Below are 21,223 nucleotides of genomic sequence, written 5' to 3'. Positions count from 1 at the left end.
AAAAAAAAAAAAAAAAAAAAAAAAAAAAAGTACATGTGAACAAAGAAAAGGAAAGATCTCGACATTGTTAAACCGTTTTAAATTATTGGTACGGAAATAATATTATAACAAACATATAGAAACATTTCACTAATCATGTAAAGTGTCTAATGTCCGCATGAAATCTAACACATGAACCATCGTAAAATTTAGCTAAATAGTTTTGCAAAATTTAAACTTAAAATTGATGTCATAGACTTGCATAGGTTGACTTGGAAATCAAACTTTCATTGTGAATAAATTGGTGACACTAGCATAAGCTAATCAAGTAAGTGATCATACTATCGACATGATCAGACAACTTATTTTATGTATGATGACACGTGCCTAGTGACCTCTACATGTGTCATGTATGTTGATATGATGTATTATAATGATGTGATTGACTATGATGTTATGATGACGTGATGTATTATGATAGGACGACATGACATAATATGATGAAGTGCATGTATGAAATACCATGTTGCATTATGATAATGAAGAGTTTTTTGATACACAACCCCTAAATAATCTTATGAATGATAGAATATACAAAAGCTTATGCATGCATGTTACCTAGGGTAATATGTGAAGGATGTGTGAGACTGTGTCCCATGAATGGTTCAAGATGAAAAGTATATGGACCTCATGCATATTATATGTTCATTTTCATCGAGTTACTTTCCCTTTCACGATGAGTATGGATTTGTACACTATGATGATAATGATCATCATCATGCCTTGCATGATATTCGAGAGTTTCTTGTACCTCCAAACGTTCAACTACATCCAATTAGCACTTCTAGGATGGAGGCCGCCTCTATAATGGTTTTAAATGATAGGTCCCTATTCATGATTGCATGTGTTTGCATTACCCGACTCCAATAATGGGGTCACTTACAGAGTATTTCTTAAAATACTCAAGTTACGTGCTACTTTTATATTTCAAGTAAAGCCAAGGCACCCCTTGTACAATTGATGGCTGATCGATCGAGCGCTCTTGCGCCGAAGATGAACGGGGCTAAGGATTCCCAATTCCACTCCGAAAGAGATGCGACTTCCCATGAACAAGGACGTTGAGACAAAAAAGAAATCTGTTGGGCTTAATCCGCGGTGAAGAATGCGGAGTCTAATTTGTTGGTTGATTCTCGGATACGAAGAAATGGGCTTTATTAAACTGGCTGGCATGCCCGGCATCACAAGACCAGGTAACTTACATAGGTTAGTTGCATTTAATTTCGTAGATTTTAGGTCAATACAGGGCAGTGCTATTTTATATTTACCTTGGTTTATTTTAATATTTCTTTCGTATTGTTTTGAAACCTTTTCTCAAACATGTAAGTCCATGAGATCGTTTTATGAAGTCGTTTTAAATTAATCTTTCTGCATAAGAAGTTACGTCATGCATATGGTAGCGACTTTAGGTTAGTAGAAAGCTAGGGTCGTTACCGTTGGCATCAGAGCTCTAAGTTATAAATTATGTAAATTAGCCCAAGAGACAGATTTGGCATAATGTTCCATAATCTCACCGATGATGCCCCATCGCCGTCAGGTATGTCTTACGAAAGATAACATTGTTTCGTTATGTTATGATTTACCTTGCATGAAATGTAAATGTTAATTGATGCGTGGATGATTTAGCAAGGTATGTACAGTGAATGAGGAGCTATAGATTAGTAAGCTACTAAATGCTAGTATATGCATGAAAATGATTTTACTAAGAAAGGTCATACGTTTCAATTAGGCGTCTCGAATATAGTTAAAATATGTAGTTTTATGACCATATAGATAGAAAAAAATGTACCAACATATACTAACGAGTAAGTAGCTTCAAATGAAAATGACCAAGAAAGTTTGATAGATGGCAATATCTTATAGTCTGCTACAGATATTAATCGTGATAGTGTTGAACACTACAAAATATGTAAATATGAAATTAAAGTTTCGGTTTAGAATTCAAACATAAATAAATTCAAAATTTAATACCAATTACACTTAATAAATGTAACACTGGCTCACGCGATTCACAGGAGTTACTACTGACGTAAATAATAAATTCTGAGAGTCAATCACAAGTTTCAAATATTTTCATATATTTAAAACCAGTACCATTTAAAACTTAAAACAACGAACATAAATTTTAAACCGCGAAAGCATAAATACACAAATAGACCCAGACATGGATTCCCAATAGTTTCTAGCCCGGTCTCGTCCTCGATTGGCCTGCATCATCTAAATTTGGAAAGAAAAGTTTGAAATAATTTTGATGAGTAATTAAATCACCAAGTAAGTAGCTAACTTATCTTTCCTGAATTATAACTAATCTTTCCAAATGTTTTTAAGTTAGTTAACGAGGGTCATATGTTAGTTAACGAGGTATCTCAGCTACCTCCAGCTTAGGTTACTAACTCTCTCTATATGCTTATTTAGAATTTTCGGACTCGTATGTAAGACTCGCTCTCGATCAAATACAGCCCGTCTACTAATTTCTCTGGCAGCATGTAAATCTCATATACCAACGGTTAGGAGTACTCATTCTCTCTGACTTAGCACACAGCGCGTTGGTCAGGAACTCCGTACGAATTAGTAGACTACAATACTCATATAAATCGGTCATGGCTCAACAATTTATAAGCATATCTTAGAGTCATAACCTTTCTATTAACATGCTTAGTATACTCACATTTGATGCATGCTTTCATACGTTCATAATGTTCGACACATAGAACATTCTAGTAATCATTTATAGCATGCTTATATCACGGGCAAACAGTTACAATATACAAATAGGCATTTCGTACCATGAAAACACATTAACATACTAAGCTCTTAATCATGTAAACAACGTACTCACATGTTGTAATGTTGTAAAACAAGTTGAGAACTAGTTTACAGAACAATATGCTACTTACCCGGTTTCAAACTCCTTTTCCCTTGGATGTACGTTTAATAAGGTATATCAACACAATTTCTTCCAATTAGACCTATATTTCACAATTTTCAAGATAAGTATAGGCCAATCTTGATAGAACAGGTCAAAAGGAGTCGAACGGGACAAACCGGGAAGCAAAATAACATCACGCGCGCCCTCACGTGCCTGCACACACTCGGTGTGCTTAACCCACACACCAATCCAACGCCCAGTTGCGGACTCCCCACGCACCCTTCGTGTACTGCACGCTCTTCGTCTTCAACCTCGCGATTCTGCACAATTTTCCAACTTTTCTATTAATACCGATTATGTCTCAACCCATATTCCACCTCTACGGCCCGTATTTCGTCCCGACTTCTTCTACCACTTTATCGATCTCCTTGTTACGATTCTAACAATCTCTATTCCATCACTTATCACACAATAGACTAAGATATCGAGATTTAAAAGTTATGACAAATGGATTTTCTTACCTTTGGATAAACGCTTAGAGCTTCAATGGCTGAAAACCTTCACAATCGTCTCCTCATCCTCAAATGTGCACGCTGTCACAACAAACGCCAAAGAACCTTAAGGTTTATCGACACGCACGGATTAGAACATCCTTCCCCTGTTTTCTGCTTTCCCTCTTCCTCTGTTTTCTGTTTTGTCTGTTCTTCGTTTTTAATCCCGCACCACACCACACCACTCTAACTTTTCACCAACACAACAATCTCATACCAGCCTTCAGCACCCATCTTTTTTTTTTTTTTTTTTTGATTATTACAATAAATCTATATTGAACAATTTAGAGTTCAAACACATAGAACCAAACAACTCAAACTGTCTTATAAAACACACTACAAAAATTATGTTTTTCCGTCCCAATTTTATTTATTTATTCTAGTTAAATAATCATTGATTCATCACCAATATAAATATAGCTCATTGATATCTATTTCTCCCTAAGATTAGAGATTCAAATCTTCATACTTCACAGTAAGTAGAAATTTAGCATAATTGAACTTCTTTGTTAGTTAGTGATCTAAGCATAACTCAACCAATCACGATATTAGTGTTGGATGATGGAAGTCCCACATCGACTAATTTAGGGTGTGATCATGGGTTTATAAGTGAGGAATACTACCTCCATTGGTATGAGGCCTTTTGGGGAAGCCCAAAGCAAAGCCATGAGAGCTTATGCTCAAAGTGGACAATATCATACCATTGTGGAGAGTCGTGTTCGTCTAACAATTAGCATTCTTTAAGCTTCCAAATTTTAGATCGTGATAAAACAGCAAAACCAGAATGGTTTGAAAGATCAGTAACCAAAATCGATAAATAAAAGAAAGCACAGACATTTTGAATGAATCCTCCACTCCGCAGAATGGAGGGACAAATCTCAAAATCATTGTTAACAAACAAAATCTAAGAACATTTAGAAACAAATCCTCAGTCAAGCAAATCTGAAACTGCTGTCTTTCTAAATACACTAACCTGAGCCAGCATTGTGGACAAAGCCCTATTGATATTTATATTATCTGCTTTCATTCGCTCGCCCATGCCATAAGCTGGCGCCTTGGCGTTGATGTAAGCCTGTAACAGAGAATGAAACTGGCGAGGCCTACTCACATACCCTGCCTCTCTCATCATGTGGAACATCTTCTCAGCATTATGAACATCTCCCCTTCCTGCATATTGATCTAAAATAGTCATGAAAGAACACTGCATTGGCTTCATCGACTTCTGCTGGATCGCCTTTTGTAAAACGGAGTCCGCCTTCTCCACGTCTCCTGCTTCCACGTAAAGCTTCACGATTGCGTCCCATGTCAAGGGGCCAATGTGACAACCATTGTCGCCCATACGCTTCACCAGATCCTTGCCCTTGGCTAGCATTTTATGGTCTGCATAGACCTTTAGCATCACATGGTATTGCCTTGTCGACAGCTTCCATGTTTTTAACATATGATCGAATAGTGCTTCGGCTTTTTCAATATTGTTCACCTTCCCCCAAGCAACTATGGCAGACATGCATTCTTCAATTCGAGGATCTGACTTGCAGACGTTCCAAATTCTCTCTACTTCATCAGTCATTTGCATTACTCCGTAGAGAGGGAGTAGGAAACGGCAAACCCAACGCTTCTCATTCAGGTCATTTCCCTCAATCTCCTTGAGAACTTCCACAGCTCTCTCTTTAAGTCCACTATAAGCATAGTGCTTAACCATGATGGCTTGTGTGTTGATGTCCGGTTCAATGCCATCAGCTTTCATTGTCTCAATAACTTGGTCCATTCCTACCATGTCGTGGGATCGACCTTTAGCGTCGATTAGTATCTTATAAGTGAAGAGAGTAGGCTTGACGTTTTCTTTCTCCATTACTAACAAAATATCTGCAATTTTCTTCTTGTGGTGTCGCTTGTAAAGAAGAAGCAACTGGTTGCAAGAAAATGCAGTAATTGGAAATCCTAGATCCTTAATTTTGTTGAACACGTCCTCTGCTTTCTTGACATTGTTTGCAATAACACAATTCGCCAATAATGTTCGGTAAATTGTCTCACCTCTGAAAGATTTTGGGATTTTCTCAACGTAGTGCTCAGCCCTCAGTAAGCCACGTACCTTTGCTATCAAGTCGATATGAGAAGCATAATCTCTCTCAATAAAGTCAAACTGCTTATTTGCCTCCAGCCACTCTGATAACTGCAAAACCAAGCATGACCGGTTTATTTAAACCGCCATTAAAAATTCTTCGATACGACCTTAAGAATAATTATAATGACTCATCATCACAGTTGAAGGAAATAATGACATTGTTAGTTTCTGAAGCATTATTATAGCATTCATAGGATGAAAATTCAGATTCCAGAGTAACAAAGGAAATAATGACAATAACAATAATCTTCATCTGAAGCCTATGTCATTATTGAAGGCTAAATATTGTAGATACGGGACATAAACTAAAGAAGAAATACTGTTTTAAGAAACTTCAAATGAATAACAAATGATTCTTGAACGTGTGTGTGAAACTACGTTTCAGGTTTGCACCAAATTTTTTTGACACAACCAAGCTGGTACATAGAAGAGAGTATAGAAATTAATCACAGTAAACTCTACCGACAAACAGTAACAGCCTAAGCCCACAGCTAGCCGATATTGTCTTTTTGGAGCTTTCCCTTTCGGGCTTTCCCTCAAGGTTTTTAAAACACATCTGTTAGGGAAAGGCTTTCACCCTTATAGAGAATGTTTCGTTCTCCAGAACTGATGTGGGATCTCACAATCCACCCCCCTTCGGGGCCCAGCGTCCTCGCTGGCACTCATTCCCTTCTCTAATCGATGTGGGACCCCCAATCCACCCTCTTTCGAGACCTAGCCTCCTCGCTGGCACATCGCTCGGTGCCTGGCTCTGATACCTATTTGTAACAGCTCAAGCCCACCGCTAGCAGATATTGTCCTCTTTGGGCTTTCCCTTTCAGGCTTTCCTTCAAGGTTTTTAAAACACGTCTACTAGGAAGAGGTTTTCACGTCTTTATAAAGAATATTTCGTTCTCTTCCCCAACAGATGTGGAATCTCACACTAACCCTCATGCAAACTTGGAAAAATAGAAAAGTCTAAATAATAGGACTATCGGGTTGTGGAATCACAAAGTTTCCACTACAGAACTTGTTAGCGCAGATATAATCTGCAGCACAAGTGTCCCTTTGGGGACATCAGATATGCAGCACAAGTCATACAACAAGCAACCATGTTGTTTTTCAACTGCCACATAATTGAATAATCATGAGGTAGCAGCAGACCAAGTTCTTCCCTGATTTGATTCCTACTCAGGCAGATCTTTACACATCATAAGGTGCTGCAAATAATAGCTACTTGATGGAATGCACAAGCTTTTAAAATGTATGCTAATTACTCCCTTTTGTAATGAGATACACTAAAAATGCATATCTTTTTCTTATTGAAACTAAAGGAAGCTGACTTTTCACGTGTAGACTAAGCCTGCTGTATTCTACCTGAGACTTAAACCACAAGACAAAATCAGCAAGCTTCTAAACAAATGAGACAATAAATAAAATGATGAAAAATCACCTGTAATGCCCTTCCATAAAGTCTGCGTTTGCGAAGATTAAGCATGGTTAATGATATCTCAGATCTGTTTAATTCCTTTCCTTCTGCCACCCATTTATCAAGAACATTATGGATAGATAAGCCTGGACTACTCATTATGGCCTGAAACAGTTCCGAGTAAGCCCTTCTATTTATCGGTCTCTTTTCATCCGCATCATCTATAGCCTCTGATAAATCCAGATCATTTTGAGAGGGCCCAACTGAATCACCAGCATCATCTTCAATAAGTTCTGGATCAATAAACATGTCATCTTCCTCAGCAGTTTGAGTTGGCGTTATTTTTTCGGGTTCAAGTTCAGAAAACCCATCTTCCAAGTCATCTTCCTCGCCGCTACTTCTCGGACCAGCTTGTGAAGAAAGACTGCGTCTGTCTACACCATGTCTTGAAGGCCCATGAATCGCATAGTGAAACCAATTTGAAAGTAGACAACTATCAGATGAGACATGGGAAGTAGCCATGCCCCGTTTTACATCTGTACAAGCTGTCAATCCATCTAATCTAAGAAAAGTATATGAAGCCCCAATTCCAAATACTTGGTTCCTGAAAGGGATAAAAATAGGCAACAACCAAATCAGACAATCTCTAAAACATGAAATATGAGCACGACAACGCATTCTTAGATATATTTCTACATGTACTCGAAGACAAACGAGAAATTGGAAGATAAAATAATCCAATACTCAATGTAATAATGTAAGTAAAGATTTAGAGTTCATTACGACATTATAATTTCAAGGCATATGTATCAAGAATTGGCAAAATGAAACAAATTTACAGACACGGCCGAATACTCTCATTTTCCTTTTCATTTCTCTAAATTTAAGTTTAAACCGTATCATCCTTGCAAAACTCTACCTCAGACTGTTCGTTCTAAATCTGTGAAGGCCATTGCCACTCCTAAAACGACGCTTACGGTTTAAGAATAGGAGAATACCTGATCGGCGTAGAAGCTCGACGAATAGCCCACATGGTGACCGGATAAATGGGCGGAAAATAAATGAGTTGCTGTACCGGCGAGGATGAGAGATGATCGGCGGCAGTGGTTGGAGAAGTTGTTAGGTCGAGGGGAAATGAAGCATTGGAGCTCCTAAACCCTAAGCCCTAAAACCCTTAGGAGGAGCCGGGGATTAAATTTCCCAAAATGTATTTAATAATAATTGGAATAATATAATTATCCTTAATTAATTAATTAACTAATTATATAATTATTAATATAATTCTCTATTTAAATTTTTAAATTCAAAATTTGGATGTTAAATTTTACTTTGCGTGACACTAATTTGCTAAAATACGATGAAGACGTCAAAACACCATCTCTTGAATGTATCCACTCCTCTTAGGAGCCTAGTGTCACGGTCATACTCGTCTAGGGCCTGTTGCTCGTGGCCGCATGCTCATGCCACACCAAACCCTTTATTTCCATTCCATGTTGTATTACCTTAGATTTAAAGATCTTGTCGTTCAATAAAGTTAATAGATCAAATCTCAAGAGTTTATGAACTAATATTAGATGTGAAAGAAATTATAAACCAGTGCTAATATACTACTGATACACTAATAATACGGTTATATTTGAAATTATATTTTAAATGATCACTAATGTTGTGAGATCCCATATTGGTTGGAGAAAGGAACGAAACATTCCTTATTAAAGTGTGGAAACCTCTCCCTAATTGACGTTTTTAAAACTATGAGGTTAACGGTTACATGCAATGAGTCAAAGTGGACAATATTTGCTAGCAGTGGTCTCAGACTGTTACAAAGGCACCCCAACATATGTGCAAGAAGGGCGATGACTAGTTGGACCACGGAAAATAGGAAGTGAGAGACTAAGTACATCTGAAAACATGAATACACCCTGTAAATAGGAGCAAGTGAGGTATATGAACCTTAAGAGTCTAACCAGGCTCGATTAGAACTAGAGCCATGAAATTGACTAACTTTATGATCTTGATTGAGCACATAGCTTGAAAAGCACGGTGGTGGGAGCATGGAGAGCCGTGCAATTATTTTAGTATCATTTTATAAGAATATTTTGTAAACAATTATGGGTAATTTTTATCATATTTGATTAGTTTTGGAATGAAATTAAGGACATATAAGAATAAGATGGTGAGGACACACAGGTTCTTGATTGGGGACACATGGCCGTTAGTTGAGGCACATAATCACAGACATCTTTTGCTTCTCAAATTTCTTCGATTCAAAGTTACATATCAATCAATCAATCCATAATATCCTTTACGATTAGTTTATAATTCTCAGTACTCACTACGATACTTGCTCGATCCAAGTTCTTGTCCTTCACCGGATGCGATCTATTAGCATCCCTGTTTGCGCCGAAGATTACAATCTCTCTTCCACTCTGCAATTTCCATGGCGATTCACAAGACCCAGAAGGCAAAACCCAAACCCAGATCCCCATTCCTCTTCTTCTTCGTTGCCCTCGCCGTCATTGCGTTTCTTTTCCTATTTTCCTCTCTGATTTCCACTATTGGGGTTTCTTCTTCTTTTCCATCATCAAATTCGATTCGTGAAATCTTCAGATTCAAGAATTTGAACCAGAAACAGAGACGTAATCGGCACGTTTTTAGTACGAACGACAAGTTCTTGTACTGGGGCAACAGAATCGACTGTCCTGGGAAGCATTGCGAGTCTTGCGAGGGTTTGGGTCACCAGGAGTCCAGCTTGAGGTGCGCCCTTGAGGAAGCCATGTTCCTCCAGAGGTAATTTTCATGAAGTTTTTCTGATTTCTGGGGCTTAATCTTTACATGAACATGTTTTCTCCTAGTTTAATTTGGTGGATTGGCATGTTAGGATTTCTGTGTGAAAGGGGTTTGGAATTGGATTAGCAGTAACTCATCAGCACTGTAGTGGTTCTATCATCACTAAACGTAGAATTATCCGTTGAGGATGGTTGGGAGGGAGTCACACGTTGGCTAATACATCTCTAGATGAAAGCCATGTGGACAATAGCATACCATTGTGGAGATACTTGGTATCAGAGTCATGCCTTTAACTTAACCATGTCAATAGAATCCTCAAATGTCGAACCAAGAAGTTGTGAGCCTTAATTAAGGGGAGGTTGTTCGAGGACTCTATAGGCCTCAAGGGAGGCTCTATGGTGTACTTCGTTCGAGGGGAGGACTGTGGAGATTCGTGATTCCTAACATTATCATATCTTGAAACTCACGAGTTCAAGAACTTCTGTTGGCCCCTTGCTTGATCTTTATGCTGTGTTATTGGTATGAGGTGCCATTTAGTTTGTCTCAGCTCTTTGTAATGGTAATGGATTGGTCCAACGCCGTTAAGTTCAGCATAATTTATTGGTAGAATGCTTTTGCATAACCTACTTAGACAATTTACTTTACTTTCTTTTTGGTGCAGAGTATTTGTAATGCCCTCTAGAATGTGTATCAACCCTATACACAATAAGAAAGGGATTCTTCATCACTCCACCAATGCAAGCTCAGAGGAAAGGTGCTTCTTCCTCTTTTCTAATCCTATAATGAGTTATACTTGATGATAGTTGAAACGGGTATTCAATTGATTCGCTTCATGCTTCAAACTAAGACGCGAACTCCCTTGGATAAAGATCTTTGTTCTTCATGTGTTTGTGATCTTTTCTAGAAAGAACACAGAATCTGAATTTGTTCTCTGCATTGCAGATGGGAAACAAACTCTTGTGCCATGGATTCGTTGTACGATATGGATCTTATATCTGATACCGTACCGGTGATTTTAGACAACTCAAAATTATGGTATCAGGTGCAGTCAACTGGTATGAAATTAGGATCTAGAGTGGTTGCCCATGTTGATCAAGTTAGTCGTATTGAACTCAGAGACGACAGCCGCTACTCCAATCTTTTGATAATAAATCGAACTGCCAGCCCTCTTTCATGGTAAATCAAACTTGGGGTAATAAGATTCTTTTATGTCTTTTGTATGTGTCTGTGAGATCCCATATCGGTGGGAGAGAGGAACGAAACATTCCTTATAAGAGTGTAGAAACCTCTCCCTAGCAGACGAGTTTTAAAACGTTGAAGGGAATCCCAGAAGGGAAAACCCAAAGAGGACAATATCTACTAGCGGTGGGATTGGGCTGTTACAAATGTTATCAGAGCCAACCGGGCGGTGTGCCAGCGAGGACGTTGGTCCTCCAAGGGGGGTGGATTGCGAGATCCCACATCGGTTGGAGAGGGGAACAAAACATTCCTTATAAGAGTGTAGAAATCTTTCCCTAGCAGACACGTTTTAAAATATTGAGGGGAAGCCCAGAAGGAAAAACCCAAAGAGGACACTATCTACTAACGGTGAGCTTGGGCTGTTACAAATAGTATCAGAACCAGACACCAGACAGTATGCCACCGGGCGGTAAAAGCTCAATTAGGCTCGTCTTTTTAATGTTTTGTTTTCATGCATTTCTTTGCAACTTGGTACGACGGATATTTCAATTTAAGATCCCAATTTATGAATGATTAGGGCGTTAATGCCGTGATAACTCTTTAGGTTTATGGAATGCAAGGACAGAAACAACCGCAGTGCCATATTGTTGCCCTATAAATTTCTTCCTTCTATGGCAGCAGAAAACTTGAGGGATGCATCTGAGAAGGTATTTTTTTGAAACCATATTAGGTTCTTTCTTTTGTTATTCATATTTGCAGTCTTCTACGAATCATGACATACGGTAGAGCCTATCGCTGTTAGCTCGCTGCTTACGAAACCTAGCTTTCGTGCATTTCTTTATTTCTACGTTGCTGTTGAATAGTTGTAGTAGATGCTCAACTTCCGTGTTATAAGATTAGGCATTTGCTTTATTTGGTTTTCCTGGATGCTTCTTAGCATAAACTCACCCTCTTAGAAAATATAATTACTGAACTCTTGATCGACCGAAAAGACTTCACTTTAGATACCCTGACACGAATAACGAACCCTAATTTAAAGACTCACGAGGGAAGTAGGCATAATTTTTAGAAACAAGAAACTAAAAACATAATGGTTACCTATTGAGGCCTAATTTTCCTCTCCTAGGATGACCCTAGCCAGTTCCCTTGCCGGGCTTGGAGGTTTGATTGAAAGTAGCGCTCGAGGATTGTAATTGGAAATGGAAGCTCGGTTCCCCTCGCACTCTCACTCTATTTTGAATTAGGGATTTGCCTCTTTCTTTCTCTACCGCCTGTGTCTATCTCCTGTCAGACTTTCCACCCGTAGGATCGCTTCTAAGTCCAATATCCAAAGTACTTGGAAATTCGTCTTTTTCCGTCTTTGATGAACTTTGAAGTTTTGTCATCAGGCCATGGTTGTATAATGGTGAAAGGCAGAAGAACATAGAAGGGCTTGTATGCAAACATTTGCAGAAGCAAGCCAGTTGTAACCATTATTTATGGATAGGTTTGTAGAAAATCTTGGAAGTACCTGAAACTTTATGGTTTTGGTGCCTTGGAAACTGTACAGAAGGCACATTTCTTTATTTCATAGGAAAATTCGATAAATCCGAAGCGAGTAATTAGCTACAGTGAGTGGTTGGTAAGCCTTGTATTAGCTCGAGACCGAGTTTGTTTGCAGTTCTCTGTTTCTGTTTGGGTTACTTATATGTTATACTGTGTGTAATAGCTGTGAGAAAAGATTACAAGTTGTTTCTCATTCATTTTGGAATATAGTTCTATAAGTAATACTGAAAAGAATGTCTGATCAATAGATTAAAGAGCTACTCGGTGATTACGACGCCATCCATGTTCGTCGTGGAGATAAAATAAAGACCAGAAAGGACAGGTTTGGTGTTGATAGAAGCTTACATCCACATCTCGACAGGGATACACGGCCTGAGTTTATGCTAAAGAGAATAGCAAAGTGGGTTCCGCCAGGGCGGACACTTTTTATTGCTTCAAATGAGAGAATGCCGGGGTTCTTCTCGCCCCTCTCTGCTCGGTGAGTCCATCTCACTTAACGTTTTAGTTCGCTCGAGTTAGCTGAAATGTTGGTTCTTTGCCATTTAGTAGTACGAAGACTTGGTTCAAAAGATCGATCTTCTTGTGTTCCGATAGCGATATTATAAATCATTGAACTGTCTCTCATATAGTCCTACCACCACCTTGATTCATGATACCCCAATTCTTCTGCAGGTACAAGTTGGCTTATTCCTCGAACTATAGCCATATTCTGGGTCCTGTGGTTAAGAACAATTATCAGTTGTTCATGATCGAAAGGCTCATTATGGCGGGTGCCAAGACATTCATCAGAACGTTCAAAGAAGACAATACAGATCTTAGCCTCACCGATGACCCAAAGAAGAACACGAAAGTGTGGCAAAAACCAATCTACACAGATGACGAAGAAAGTAGCTGAGGATTTGTTATTTCACTGGGAAAACATCTTGAAGACATCTTTTTGATCCATGCTAATGCCAACCAACAAAAGCCTTTCATTGCTCGTTGTAAAGCTTCGTATGAATGAATGGTAATAGGAAAGGTAGATTCTTGGCCGATGTTGTTGTATATGTGGTATAAATTATGATCCTGGTTTCTGAATTTCATTACTTCCATTTCTTTAGTGTCACGTGTATTCTTTTTTTTTTGAATGGAATACATCTTTCGTTACTTGAAATTTTTTGATGTAGCGTGTAATAACTCTAGTTGTTCGTTGTTCAAAGATTCTTGTTTAGAATTATATTTATTCCTATAATCCATAGCCTAGGAGAACGCAGCAACAAGGGATCATCCTGCCCATACAGCCCAGCCAGTGGAGATAAAAACATCACAAGCGCAAAGCCTGCGCTTGTGCTGGAAATCATGTCTGATAAAAACATCACAAGCGCAAAGCCTGCGCTTGTGCTGGAAATCATGTCTGATAAAAACATCACAAGCGCAAAGCCTGCGCTTGTGCTGGAAATCATGTCTGATAAAAACATCACAATTGCGCTTGTGCTTGTGCTGGAAATCATAGCATAGGCGGGAGGAAGGTAGTCTAGACGGTGAAAGAGTTAGGAGAGGCTGTCGTTTGACAGAAATGGAAGACTTTTCTCCTATTATCAATAGATCTTAACTAAAAAACATCCGAACTTTTTAAAATAAACGAAATAAATTTCAAGCTAAAAAACCGAACTTTTTGAAAAACCAAGCTTTTTGTTTACAAAATTTAATGATGAAAAAAGAATTGAGAAAACAAGCCTACATTTTAAAAATGAAAAACAAAAAAACCAAGTATTTTGGGCTGCAGCAAATGCATAGAAAGTGGGCAGTCAATCAAGGAATTGGAGGCAACTTGATGATCTTATAACCTTCATAAATGCATAAACCCACAATCCTATGGTCTCAAGGGGAGGTGGAGAGGAGAATAACATAACGTTAAAGGCTGTTGAAAGCACATCCAACACAACTCTTGTGCAGCAACAACATAAACAAAAGATTCTCATAACAATTTCATCAAAGCACAGAAATAATCCACAGCTGATGACGAACACGCTTAAAGACCTAATCCAACCGTTCGACCGTCTCTTCTTCGAAGTCCAGCAGTGTATTGTTTTTCTAAATCCATCTGGAGCTCCTTTTGCTTTTCGGCACGGAGAAGTTCGCTGCCATCTTGGTTCGTTGGTTGGGGCTCCGTCTTCAGCTCGCCCTTCACACCCTACAAGTGGCCATAGGCACCAAGGCAACCTCAGACTCTAAAAATGTGTTAGTAGGTGACGAAGAAACTGTAATGGACTGAGTCACGACTAAGCAATGAAAGCTTGCTAACATTCAGGGATATATCGAGTAGATGGGCGAGGAGGGGAGGGGAGGAGAAGAGTTTACCATGAGTTTGTTGAATTTTTCTTGCCGTTCGCGATCGGTAAACAACGCTGTATCCCACTGGTGGTGTCCGGACTGTAACCAATGGAAAAGCATTATGAAGAACACGGAAAAGTATCCATATATGTCATTCTGTGGGTAGAGCAGTTCGGTTCTTCGAAGTCTCTAATTATGAACCAAATGCACAACTATTTCATGCCAAACAAAATGAAGAAATGATTAAGTATTAGATGATTGTGCATACCTCCTCTACAGCAGAACTCTTTTTGCTCCCCCACAGCAGCTTCTTCTTTTGATCGGTGGTCATATAACCCACGCCAACAAGGTTCTTATTAACTGTTAATGGAACAGAAACCACAATTTATAAAAATTCGAAGTGAAAAGTTACAGATCATTCAAATCTGAACTATTGTCATTGTAAATAATCTACGTCATACACCAGAATTAAAGTGAAATGTAACCTTCAAACAGAATTTTGTTCCAGTTTCAGTTACTGAACTAAGAAAACCAAACTACGATTGTAGAGATAACCAAATCCAACTAAAACCAGAAAAAGAAAAGATCCCAAGTAGGTGAACGTTATTACTTTGTGCACTAAATAGCTCCAGTAATCTTTTTTTTTTTTTTCTTTTTTTCAGTTCAACAAGTAAGAGAGGGAATTCGAATCTCGGGGGTGGCATATTCCATAATTAGTTGAGCTATGCTCTAAAACTTAAGGATATTAAAAGAAGCCATGCAGATTTGGTAAACATGTTCTTTTAGAATTGTAAGTAGAACAATACCAGAATGCAGTCAACTATCTTCAACAATTTAAAAAAAAAAAAATCAAAATTATGTGCAAAGGTCCAACAAAAACTTTCGAGAACAACCATCATCTAATTGAGAATAAATTTTTTGAAAGGGAAGAAAAATAGTCTAAATTAGAAGCTTGTAGTTCTCGAAAAAAATTTGTTAGACCTTTGCTCATAACGAACTAACAAACAATCAGAGAGGGATTATTGATCTTAGGTTAGCATGAATTTCTAGATAAAGAATTAGATTTTACCTAATTCAGCAGCTTTCATGGCAGCAACTTTTGCAGCACTGAAGTCAGCAGCAAAATCAGAATCGCCACTTTGGGCTTGTCCTAAACTCATTTTTCCATCCTGTTCTTGCTTAGAGGTTGAAGATTGATTTTCTTCAGCTGCATAATCAAATTTCATAACTGGTAAGGACAATAATGCTGGTGTGAAGCTAGCATGTAAACAACTTGAAATAGGACATGATAGAGCACTTACCATCCTGTTCGTGATTAACTTCTTTACCCAAGCTAACCAATTTAGGTTTCTTAGCAGGCAATCCTTGATTTTCATTTACCAAAACAGCTTTACCGTGGCCCTTGTCCCAGTGAGTTTCTCTGCCATCATATTTCCTCTCATCCTTAGCGAACTTTTCATCATCAAGGTCCTTCTGGTCACTCTTATGAATTTCTTTTGTACAGTGCTTGCTTTCATCCCTTCCTAAAAATGAGTCATACTGGTTCCCCCTAGCATTGTCATGGGAGAGCACTCGTTCATTTTTGTAGTCTCTAGAATGCTTCATATTGTCTCTCTTCTCATCTCGACCATCTCGATCTCTAATATTCCTATGTTTCTCCATTTCTTTAGAGCTCACATGCCTTCTACTACCAGAACCATGTTTCTCAGATAAGGAATCCCCATCCCTACTTCTATGTCCAGAACCATCATATTTATCTCGAGAGCTTTTTACTATATCCCGAGAGTAGTCTCGCGAACGGAAATGTTCACTATCTCGTCTTGTATGATCATAATGACCACCACCTTTTGACTCCCTACCAGAACGAGAGGATAACCGTTCATAATCTTTGTCTTCATCCGCATATTTGTCATGTCTGGCATAATCATCATGCCTAGAGTAGCCATGCGAAGTTCTTGAGGACTTCCGATCAGAATATCTATAAGAATCAGAATTTCGACTATGATGATTTCCAGAATCCTTATTCAATTCTCTTTCATCCTCTTTTCTCCTTGGTTTTCGTTCAGAGTCTTTTGAAGCATCATCTCTCGAGAGCTTTGGACTATAACTGCGGTCTCGTTTAGGACTTTCTGAAAAAAAAAATATTTATAATGAGCATGAACATACTAAATATAGAAAAGAAAAAGAACCGACAGACCACACAAAGATAATTGAGAATCATGCGATAGTTGTCTTCGGAAGGAACTTTCACTCCACAAAAGAAAAACCCAAAATCAAATCAAACTAACCATCTGATGACGACGACCCACTAACAGAAGATCGACGTCTATACTTTCTGCCAACTGTTTCAGAAGATGGCTTACGAAATTCAGCTTTTATACCATTGTTTTCCATCGTAGGAGGCTATAAGTTCAATCCACTTAATGAACCTGATTTCAAATGAAACTAGAATAGCCAACAGAGTGACCTGAAACACAGACACACACTGTCAACAAGTCACTTACAAATCCCAAAAACTTGATACAAAGACGCAAAAGGAGCAAAAATTGCACATCATCCAATCAAACCAAACACTCGTTGCCACGAGGAAGAGAGTAGAAGATTGCAAACAAGTAAAGCAAGTGGCCAATAATGCAATTCATAGTAGCACGAACCACAGCAACCAGCGTTTACGATCAACACAACATTCCCACCAAAATTTTACAAGCTACCAAAACAACAATTAATAACACATCCACAAGAAGACAACGACATCACATTTCAGCTTCTAAAAGTTGCAGCTAGTTTTTTCTCCCAGAAGAAAGGGAGCGAAACATGATAATACAAAAACCCAGTACATAACTAACGGAACCGAACCAAAAAAGACCAAAAGAAAACCCTATTCAAAGCTTGAGGAGACAAAACCTGCAACCTCTCTCCCAGTTCCTGAGGAAATTCTCCCAGCAGACAGACAAACAAACAAACAAACAAAGAAAACATCCAACCCTAGGGTTTCAAACATCGACGAATTCGAATTCCAAAACAAACCCTAAGCCAAGAAACGAAAGAAAAATGGAAAAATCGAAAGCAGAAATGGAAATTCATACCTTGTCAGGAGATTCAAAAGCAAACGATTGAATTCATTCACTGCACTTGAATAATTTTGTAGGCGATTGTTTGTTCATTCCCCTCTTCGATTCCAGCATTAATTCCCGTTTGTCTGCTTGAGCGATTTTTATACGAAGGAATGAGATTCAATTGCGCACTACATACGTGTCAATAAATCTTTTTCTCTTATCGAACCCAAAAATTATTACAAAAATTATAAATATGCATTTACGATATTACCTTAATACGGAGTTTTCTGTTGCAGTAATTTAATCTCTTATCCATAATTGTTAAATTAATATATATATATATATATATATTTTAATCTTTAAATTGTTGGATGATGAAAGTTAGGCTTTTGGAGAAGCCGACGTAAATCTATGATTGTTTATGCTCAAAGTGAACAATATCGGAGAATCGTGTTCGTCTAACATAAATAATATAGAATAAATTTTAATATATATATATATATATATTTATTTATTTATAAAATCTTTATTTTCCAAAATTTTATCTTGTTTATATTTCATTACATGCATAATATAAAACTTTTTTAATGATATTTATTAGTTATTAAATGGTTAAAATTATTAACACTTTTTTTTTAAGTTTATCTTTTAACTATAATTTAATAATTAGTTATTTTAGCTGTGTCACTTTTTTTTTTTCTTTTTTGTTTCCAGAAACACTTTCAAGGGCATCCATAATATTTATAATATATATTGGAAATTATGACGTCATGAATATAACTAATATTTATTGTTAATTATGTAATAAATCTCTATTACTTGACCATTTGGCCATACTTGAGCAAAGGAGCCAAAAAAAAGGCAATAAACTCAAATCCTATACACAATTGTCTCCTACCAATTCAATAAAGAATATCTCAACTAACATCAATCAAATAGTTGAGATTCAAATCTCCACAACTCCTACTGAGAGGTCCTATATCTGTGAGTGTGAAAACTTCTTCTTAATAGAGTATTTAAAAATTGTAAAAGGTCCTATATCGGTGAGTGTGAAAACTTCTCCTTAATAGAGTATTTAAAAATTGTAAAGCGGACGACGATATATAACCAGTAAGAAAGTAGAAGAGGAGAACGAAGCATTCCTTGAGAGTGTAAAAACCGTGACACTGACAACGATATGTAACAAAGCGAACAGTATTTGCTATCAATGGGCTTGGACGGTTACAAATGGCATCAAAGCCCGACACCGGGCGATGTGCCAACGAAGACACTGGCCCCCTGACCCCCAAGGAGTGGATTATGAAGTCCCACCTCGAATGGAAGAGGAACACATCATTCTTTATAAGATGTGAGAACCGCTCTCTAGTAGACGCGTTTATAACCATGAGACTAACAACCATATGTACCAAACTAAAGAAGACAATATTTACGAGTAGTACCAAACCAAAGGGTACAATATTTGCTAGCAATAAGATTGTATAGTTTAAGCTAAGATTGTCCTTTACCATTCAGAAAAGTGATATCAATTTGAGGACGCATTGATATCTTGCCAACATGAATGATATTATATAATGAAATCCAAAGTAGTGACGATGAATTTATCAGGGTGATAAGCCTCCAACTGATTTCGAGAAAGTCGTTATGGTGAAATCAGTAGACACACTACTCCTAGGAAACAATACTAAAGCATCTCAATTCGACAGCATGTCATTTTATATTATAACTATAATATAAATGGTACTTTTTTTTTCTTGTTCAAAAACTAGGAAACTAAAGTGGTTTGCTTCGAAGACCTTGTAAACTTAGCAGACAACTCAAACACAAGATGCATGACCAAAATAACGCAAAAAACAAGCATCCCCTTCCATTAAGCAACGAGCAAAAATCCACAATTTTGCATGAGAAAAACTTGGTAGCATCAAAACTCAATTAAATTACCTCATTCAGTTCACAAATTCAGCCCCAGAACCAAAGGGTCTTGAAACAAACTAGTCACTGAAATCCACACTTAAAACAGAGGTAACAATATGATGACAGCAATGGAAATCATTCTCCATCAACGCAACCTCCTAGCTTCCCTCTCGGACTCGAGTAGGGTAAGAATATCGCCTTCCCTGACTGGTCCCTTGACATTCCTCATAATGTAACGATTCTGATCATCAAGAAACTTGACTCTCACTTGAGTCACCTGCCCTCTTGATCCAGTTCTACCCATTACTTTCACCACCACAGCATGTTTGATCTGTGATTCCATTCCTACACAACCAAACCAATAAACAAGAAAGAATCTTACAATTAGAATGAAGTTCCACTAATGACCCCTCCCCTTATAGATGTGTTTTGAAGTGTTTTCAAACAAACTGATTTGAGCTTGATTATAACTATTTTCGTAATGGTGTTTATTGAAAAATCACTATCGTATTCGGTTTTGAAGTTCTTTTTAATAAACATGTCTGACTCTACTATCTTTGGTTGCCGAGGTGATTAACATAGCTTAAACGCACAAGTTTACTTTTCCAATGGTCTCTATGACTAACTGGCCAACCCAAGGTGATTGCTTTCAACTAATACAATGGTCAAAAGTGCTCCAAAAGTACTTTTCCAATGGTCTCTATGACTAACTGGCCAACCCAAGGTGATTGCTTTCAACTAATACAATGGTCAAAAGTGCTCCAAAAGTGTTTCCTCACAAAAACTTCAGATTTTTTTTTCCCAAAAATATTCATAAATCACTTTCAAACACAATAGGTAATATTTGGGAGTAATTTATCATATTCAAAAGCATTCCAAAACATTCAGAATCAAAATTGACCGTATGTCCATGTCCAGAAGTTAAAACCAAACATTAAAATGCTTTTGAATGATCAACGACATGTTTTGAAGTGATGTTGAATACAACAAAGGTAATTTTAACCAAAATCACTCCTAAACATGCTCTAAATTTGTGTGGTAAGGGCTTTTAATGATAGCAAAAGTGATGTTAGTCATGCTAAAACAATCCGCCATCATCTACCGCTCATACAGTTCCAACTTACCAATTCCAATGGCCTAATACATAGAAGCCAGTTCTACAAAATACAGAAAACACATGGCAGACGTTACGATTCTAATAACTTAATAAAATTTCAATCAAGGCCATTAAAACAAAATATATGCATAGCATGGCCAGATTTTTTAATTCGCACAAAAAAATCATATCCTTATTACGAAGACCTACAGCAGTTCTTAAGATTCCCGTTTGGTTACTATTCGAAAATAATATGTCGAGTAAGAATTGAATCACAGAAACAAAAAAAAAAAAAAAAAAAAAAAAAAAAAAAAAAAAAAAAAAAAAAAAAAAAAAAAAAAAAA

General features: G+C 37.6%; 4 protein-coding genes across 7 annotated transcripts in view; 1 reads left to right on the top strand and 3 right to left on the bottom strand.

The window, feature by feature from the left end:
• Positions 1–4,251: 4,251 nt before the first annotated feature.
• Positions 4,252–8,172, bottom strand: LOC111439392 (pentatricopeptide repeat-containing protein At1g80270, mitochondrial-like). Its single transcript, XM_023077084.1, has 3 exons — positions 7,988–8,172; positions 7,014–7,593; positions 4,252–5,629 (listed from the first exon to the last, which is right to left on the bottom strand). The coding sequence occupies exons 1-3, from the start codon at positions 8,020–8,022 to the stop codon at positions 4,385–4,387; spliced, it is 1,860 nt and encodes a 619-aa protein (XP_022932852.1). The 5' UTR covers positions 8,023–8,172; the 3' UTR covers positions 4,252–4,384.
• Positions 8,173–9,199: 1,027 nt separating this feature from the next.
• On the top strand, positions 9,200–13,602 carry LOC111439414. 2 transcript variants are annotated; one of them, XM_023077122.1, is made up of 7 exons: positions 9,200–9,453; positions 9,600–9,779; positions 10,441–10,533; positions 10,722–10,955; positions 11,563–11,665; positions 12,752–12,981; positions 13,176–13,602. In XM_023077122.1, the coding sequence occupies exons 1-7, from the start codon at positions 9,365–9,367 to the stop codon at positions 13,396–13,398; spliced, it is 1,152 nt and encodes a 383-aa protein (XP_022932890.1). In that variant the 5' UTR covers positions 9,200–9,364; the 3' UTR covers positions 13,399–13,602. The 2 variants fall into 2 exon arrangements, with proteins under 2 accessions (XP_022932890.1, XP_022932889.1); XM_023077121.1 differs by having other exon boundaries at positions 9,201–9,779.
• A 683-nt stretch (positions 13,603–14,285) lies between these two features.
• LOC111439412 (arginine/serine-rich coiled-coil protein 2-like) lies at positions 14,286–18,051 on the bottom strand. 3 transcript variants are annotated; one of them, XM_023077116.1, is made up of 7 exons: positions 17,903–18,051; positions 17,105–17,283; positions 16,118–16,945; positions 15,886–16,044; positions 15,085–15,176; positions 14,844–14,915; positions 14,286–14,713 (listed from the first exon to the last, which is right to left on the bottom strand). In XM_023077116.1, exons 2-7 carry the CDS (start codon positions 17,208–17,210, stop codon positions 14,291–14,293), a joined length of 1,680 nt encoding a protein of 559 aa, XP_022932884.1. In that variant the 5' UTR covers positions 17,211–17,283; positions 17,903–18,051; the 3' UTR covers positions 14,286–14,290. The 3 variants fall into 3 exon arrangements, with proteins under 3 accessions (XP_022932884.1, XP_022932885.1, XP_022932886.1); XM_023077117.1 differs by having other exon boundaries at positions 15,886–16,023; XM_023077118.1 differs by having other exon boundaries at positions 14,303–14,676.
• Positions 18,052–19,711: 1,660 nt separating this feature from the next.
• The window catches only part of LOC111439419 (40S ribosomal protein S28-1), a 2,490-nt gene continuing 978 nt past the window's right edge, over positions 19,712–21,223 (bottom strand). Inside the window, exon 2 of the mRNA XM_023077127.1 lies at positions 19,712–20,128. Coding sequence (XP_022932895.1) covers positions 19,929–20,126 — 198 coding nt within the window. The 5' untranslated portion in view covers positions 20,127–20,128 and the 3' untranslated portion in view covers positions 19,712–19,928. The remainder of the gene's footprint in view (positions 20,129–21,223) is intronic.

This window comes from Cucurbita moschata, unplaced genomic scaffold (genome assembly GCF_002738365.1).
Source record: "Cucurbita moschata cultivar Rifu unplaced genomic scaffold, Cmos_1.0 Cmo_Scf00093, whole genome shotgun sequence".
Taxonomy (NCBI): domain Eukaryota; kingdom Viridiplantae; phylum Streptophyta; class Magnoliopsida; order Cucurbitales; family Cucurbitaceae; genus Cucurbita; species Cucurbita moschata.
The sequence above is the reverse complement of the archived record's forward strand: the minus strand, read 5'-3'. Positions and strand labels throughout refer to the sequence as shown.

Coding starts and splice junctions, on each gene's coding strand:
- LOC111439392 (XM_023077084.1), bottom strand. CDS start 8,022: ATGTGGGCTATTCGTCGAGCTTCTACGCCGATCAG. Junction 7,594..7,987: donor CGAGCTTCTACGCCGATCAG/GTATTCTCCTAT, acceptor TATCCCTTTCAG/GAACCAAGTATTTGGAATTG. Junction 5,630..7,013: donor TTTATGGAAGGGCATTACAG/GTGATTTTTCAT, acceptor TTGGTTTTGCAG/TTATCAGAGTGGCTGGAGGC.
- LOC111439414 (XM_023077121.1), top strand. CDS start 9,430: ATGGCGATTCACAAGACCCAGAAGGCAAAACCCAAACCCAGATCCCCA. Junction 9,780..10,440: donor GAAGCCATGTTCCTCCAGAG/GTAATTTTCATG, acceptor TTTTTGGTGCAG/AGTATTTGTAATGCCCTCTA. Junction 12,982..13,175: donor TTCTCGCCCCTCTCTGCTCG/GTGAGTCCATCT, acceptor ATTCTTCTGCAG/GTACAAGTTGGCTTATTCCT.
- LOC111439412 (XM_023077116.1), bottom strand. CDS start 17,210: ATGGAAAACAATGGTATAAAAGCTGAATTTCGTAAGCCATCTTCTGAA. Junction 15,177..15,885: donor CATGAAAGCTGCTGAATTAG/GTAAAATCTAAT, acceptor TTCCATTAACAG/TTAATAAGAACCTTGTTGGC. Junction 14,916..15,084: donor AGAGTTCTGCTGTAGAGGAG/GTATGCACAATC, acceptor CATTGGTTACAG/TCCGGACACCACCAGTGGGA.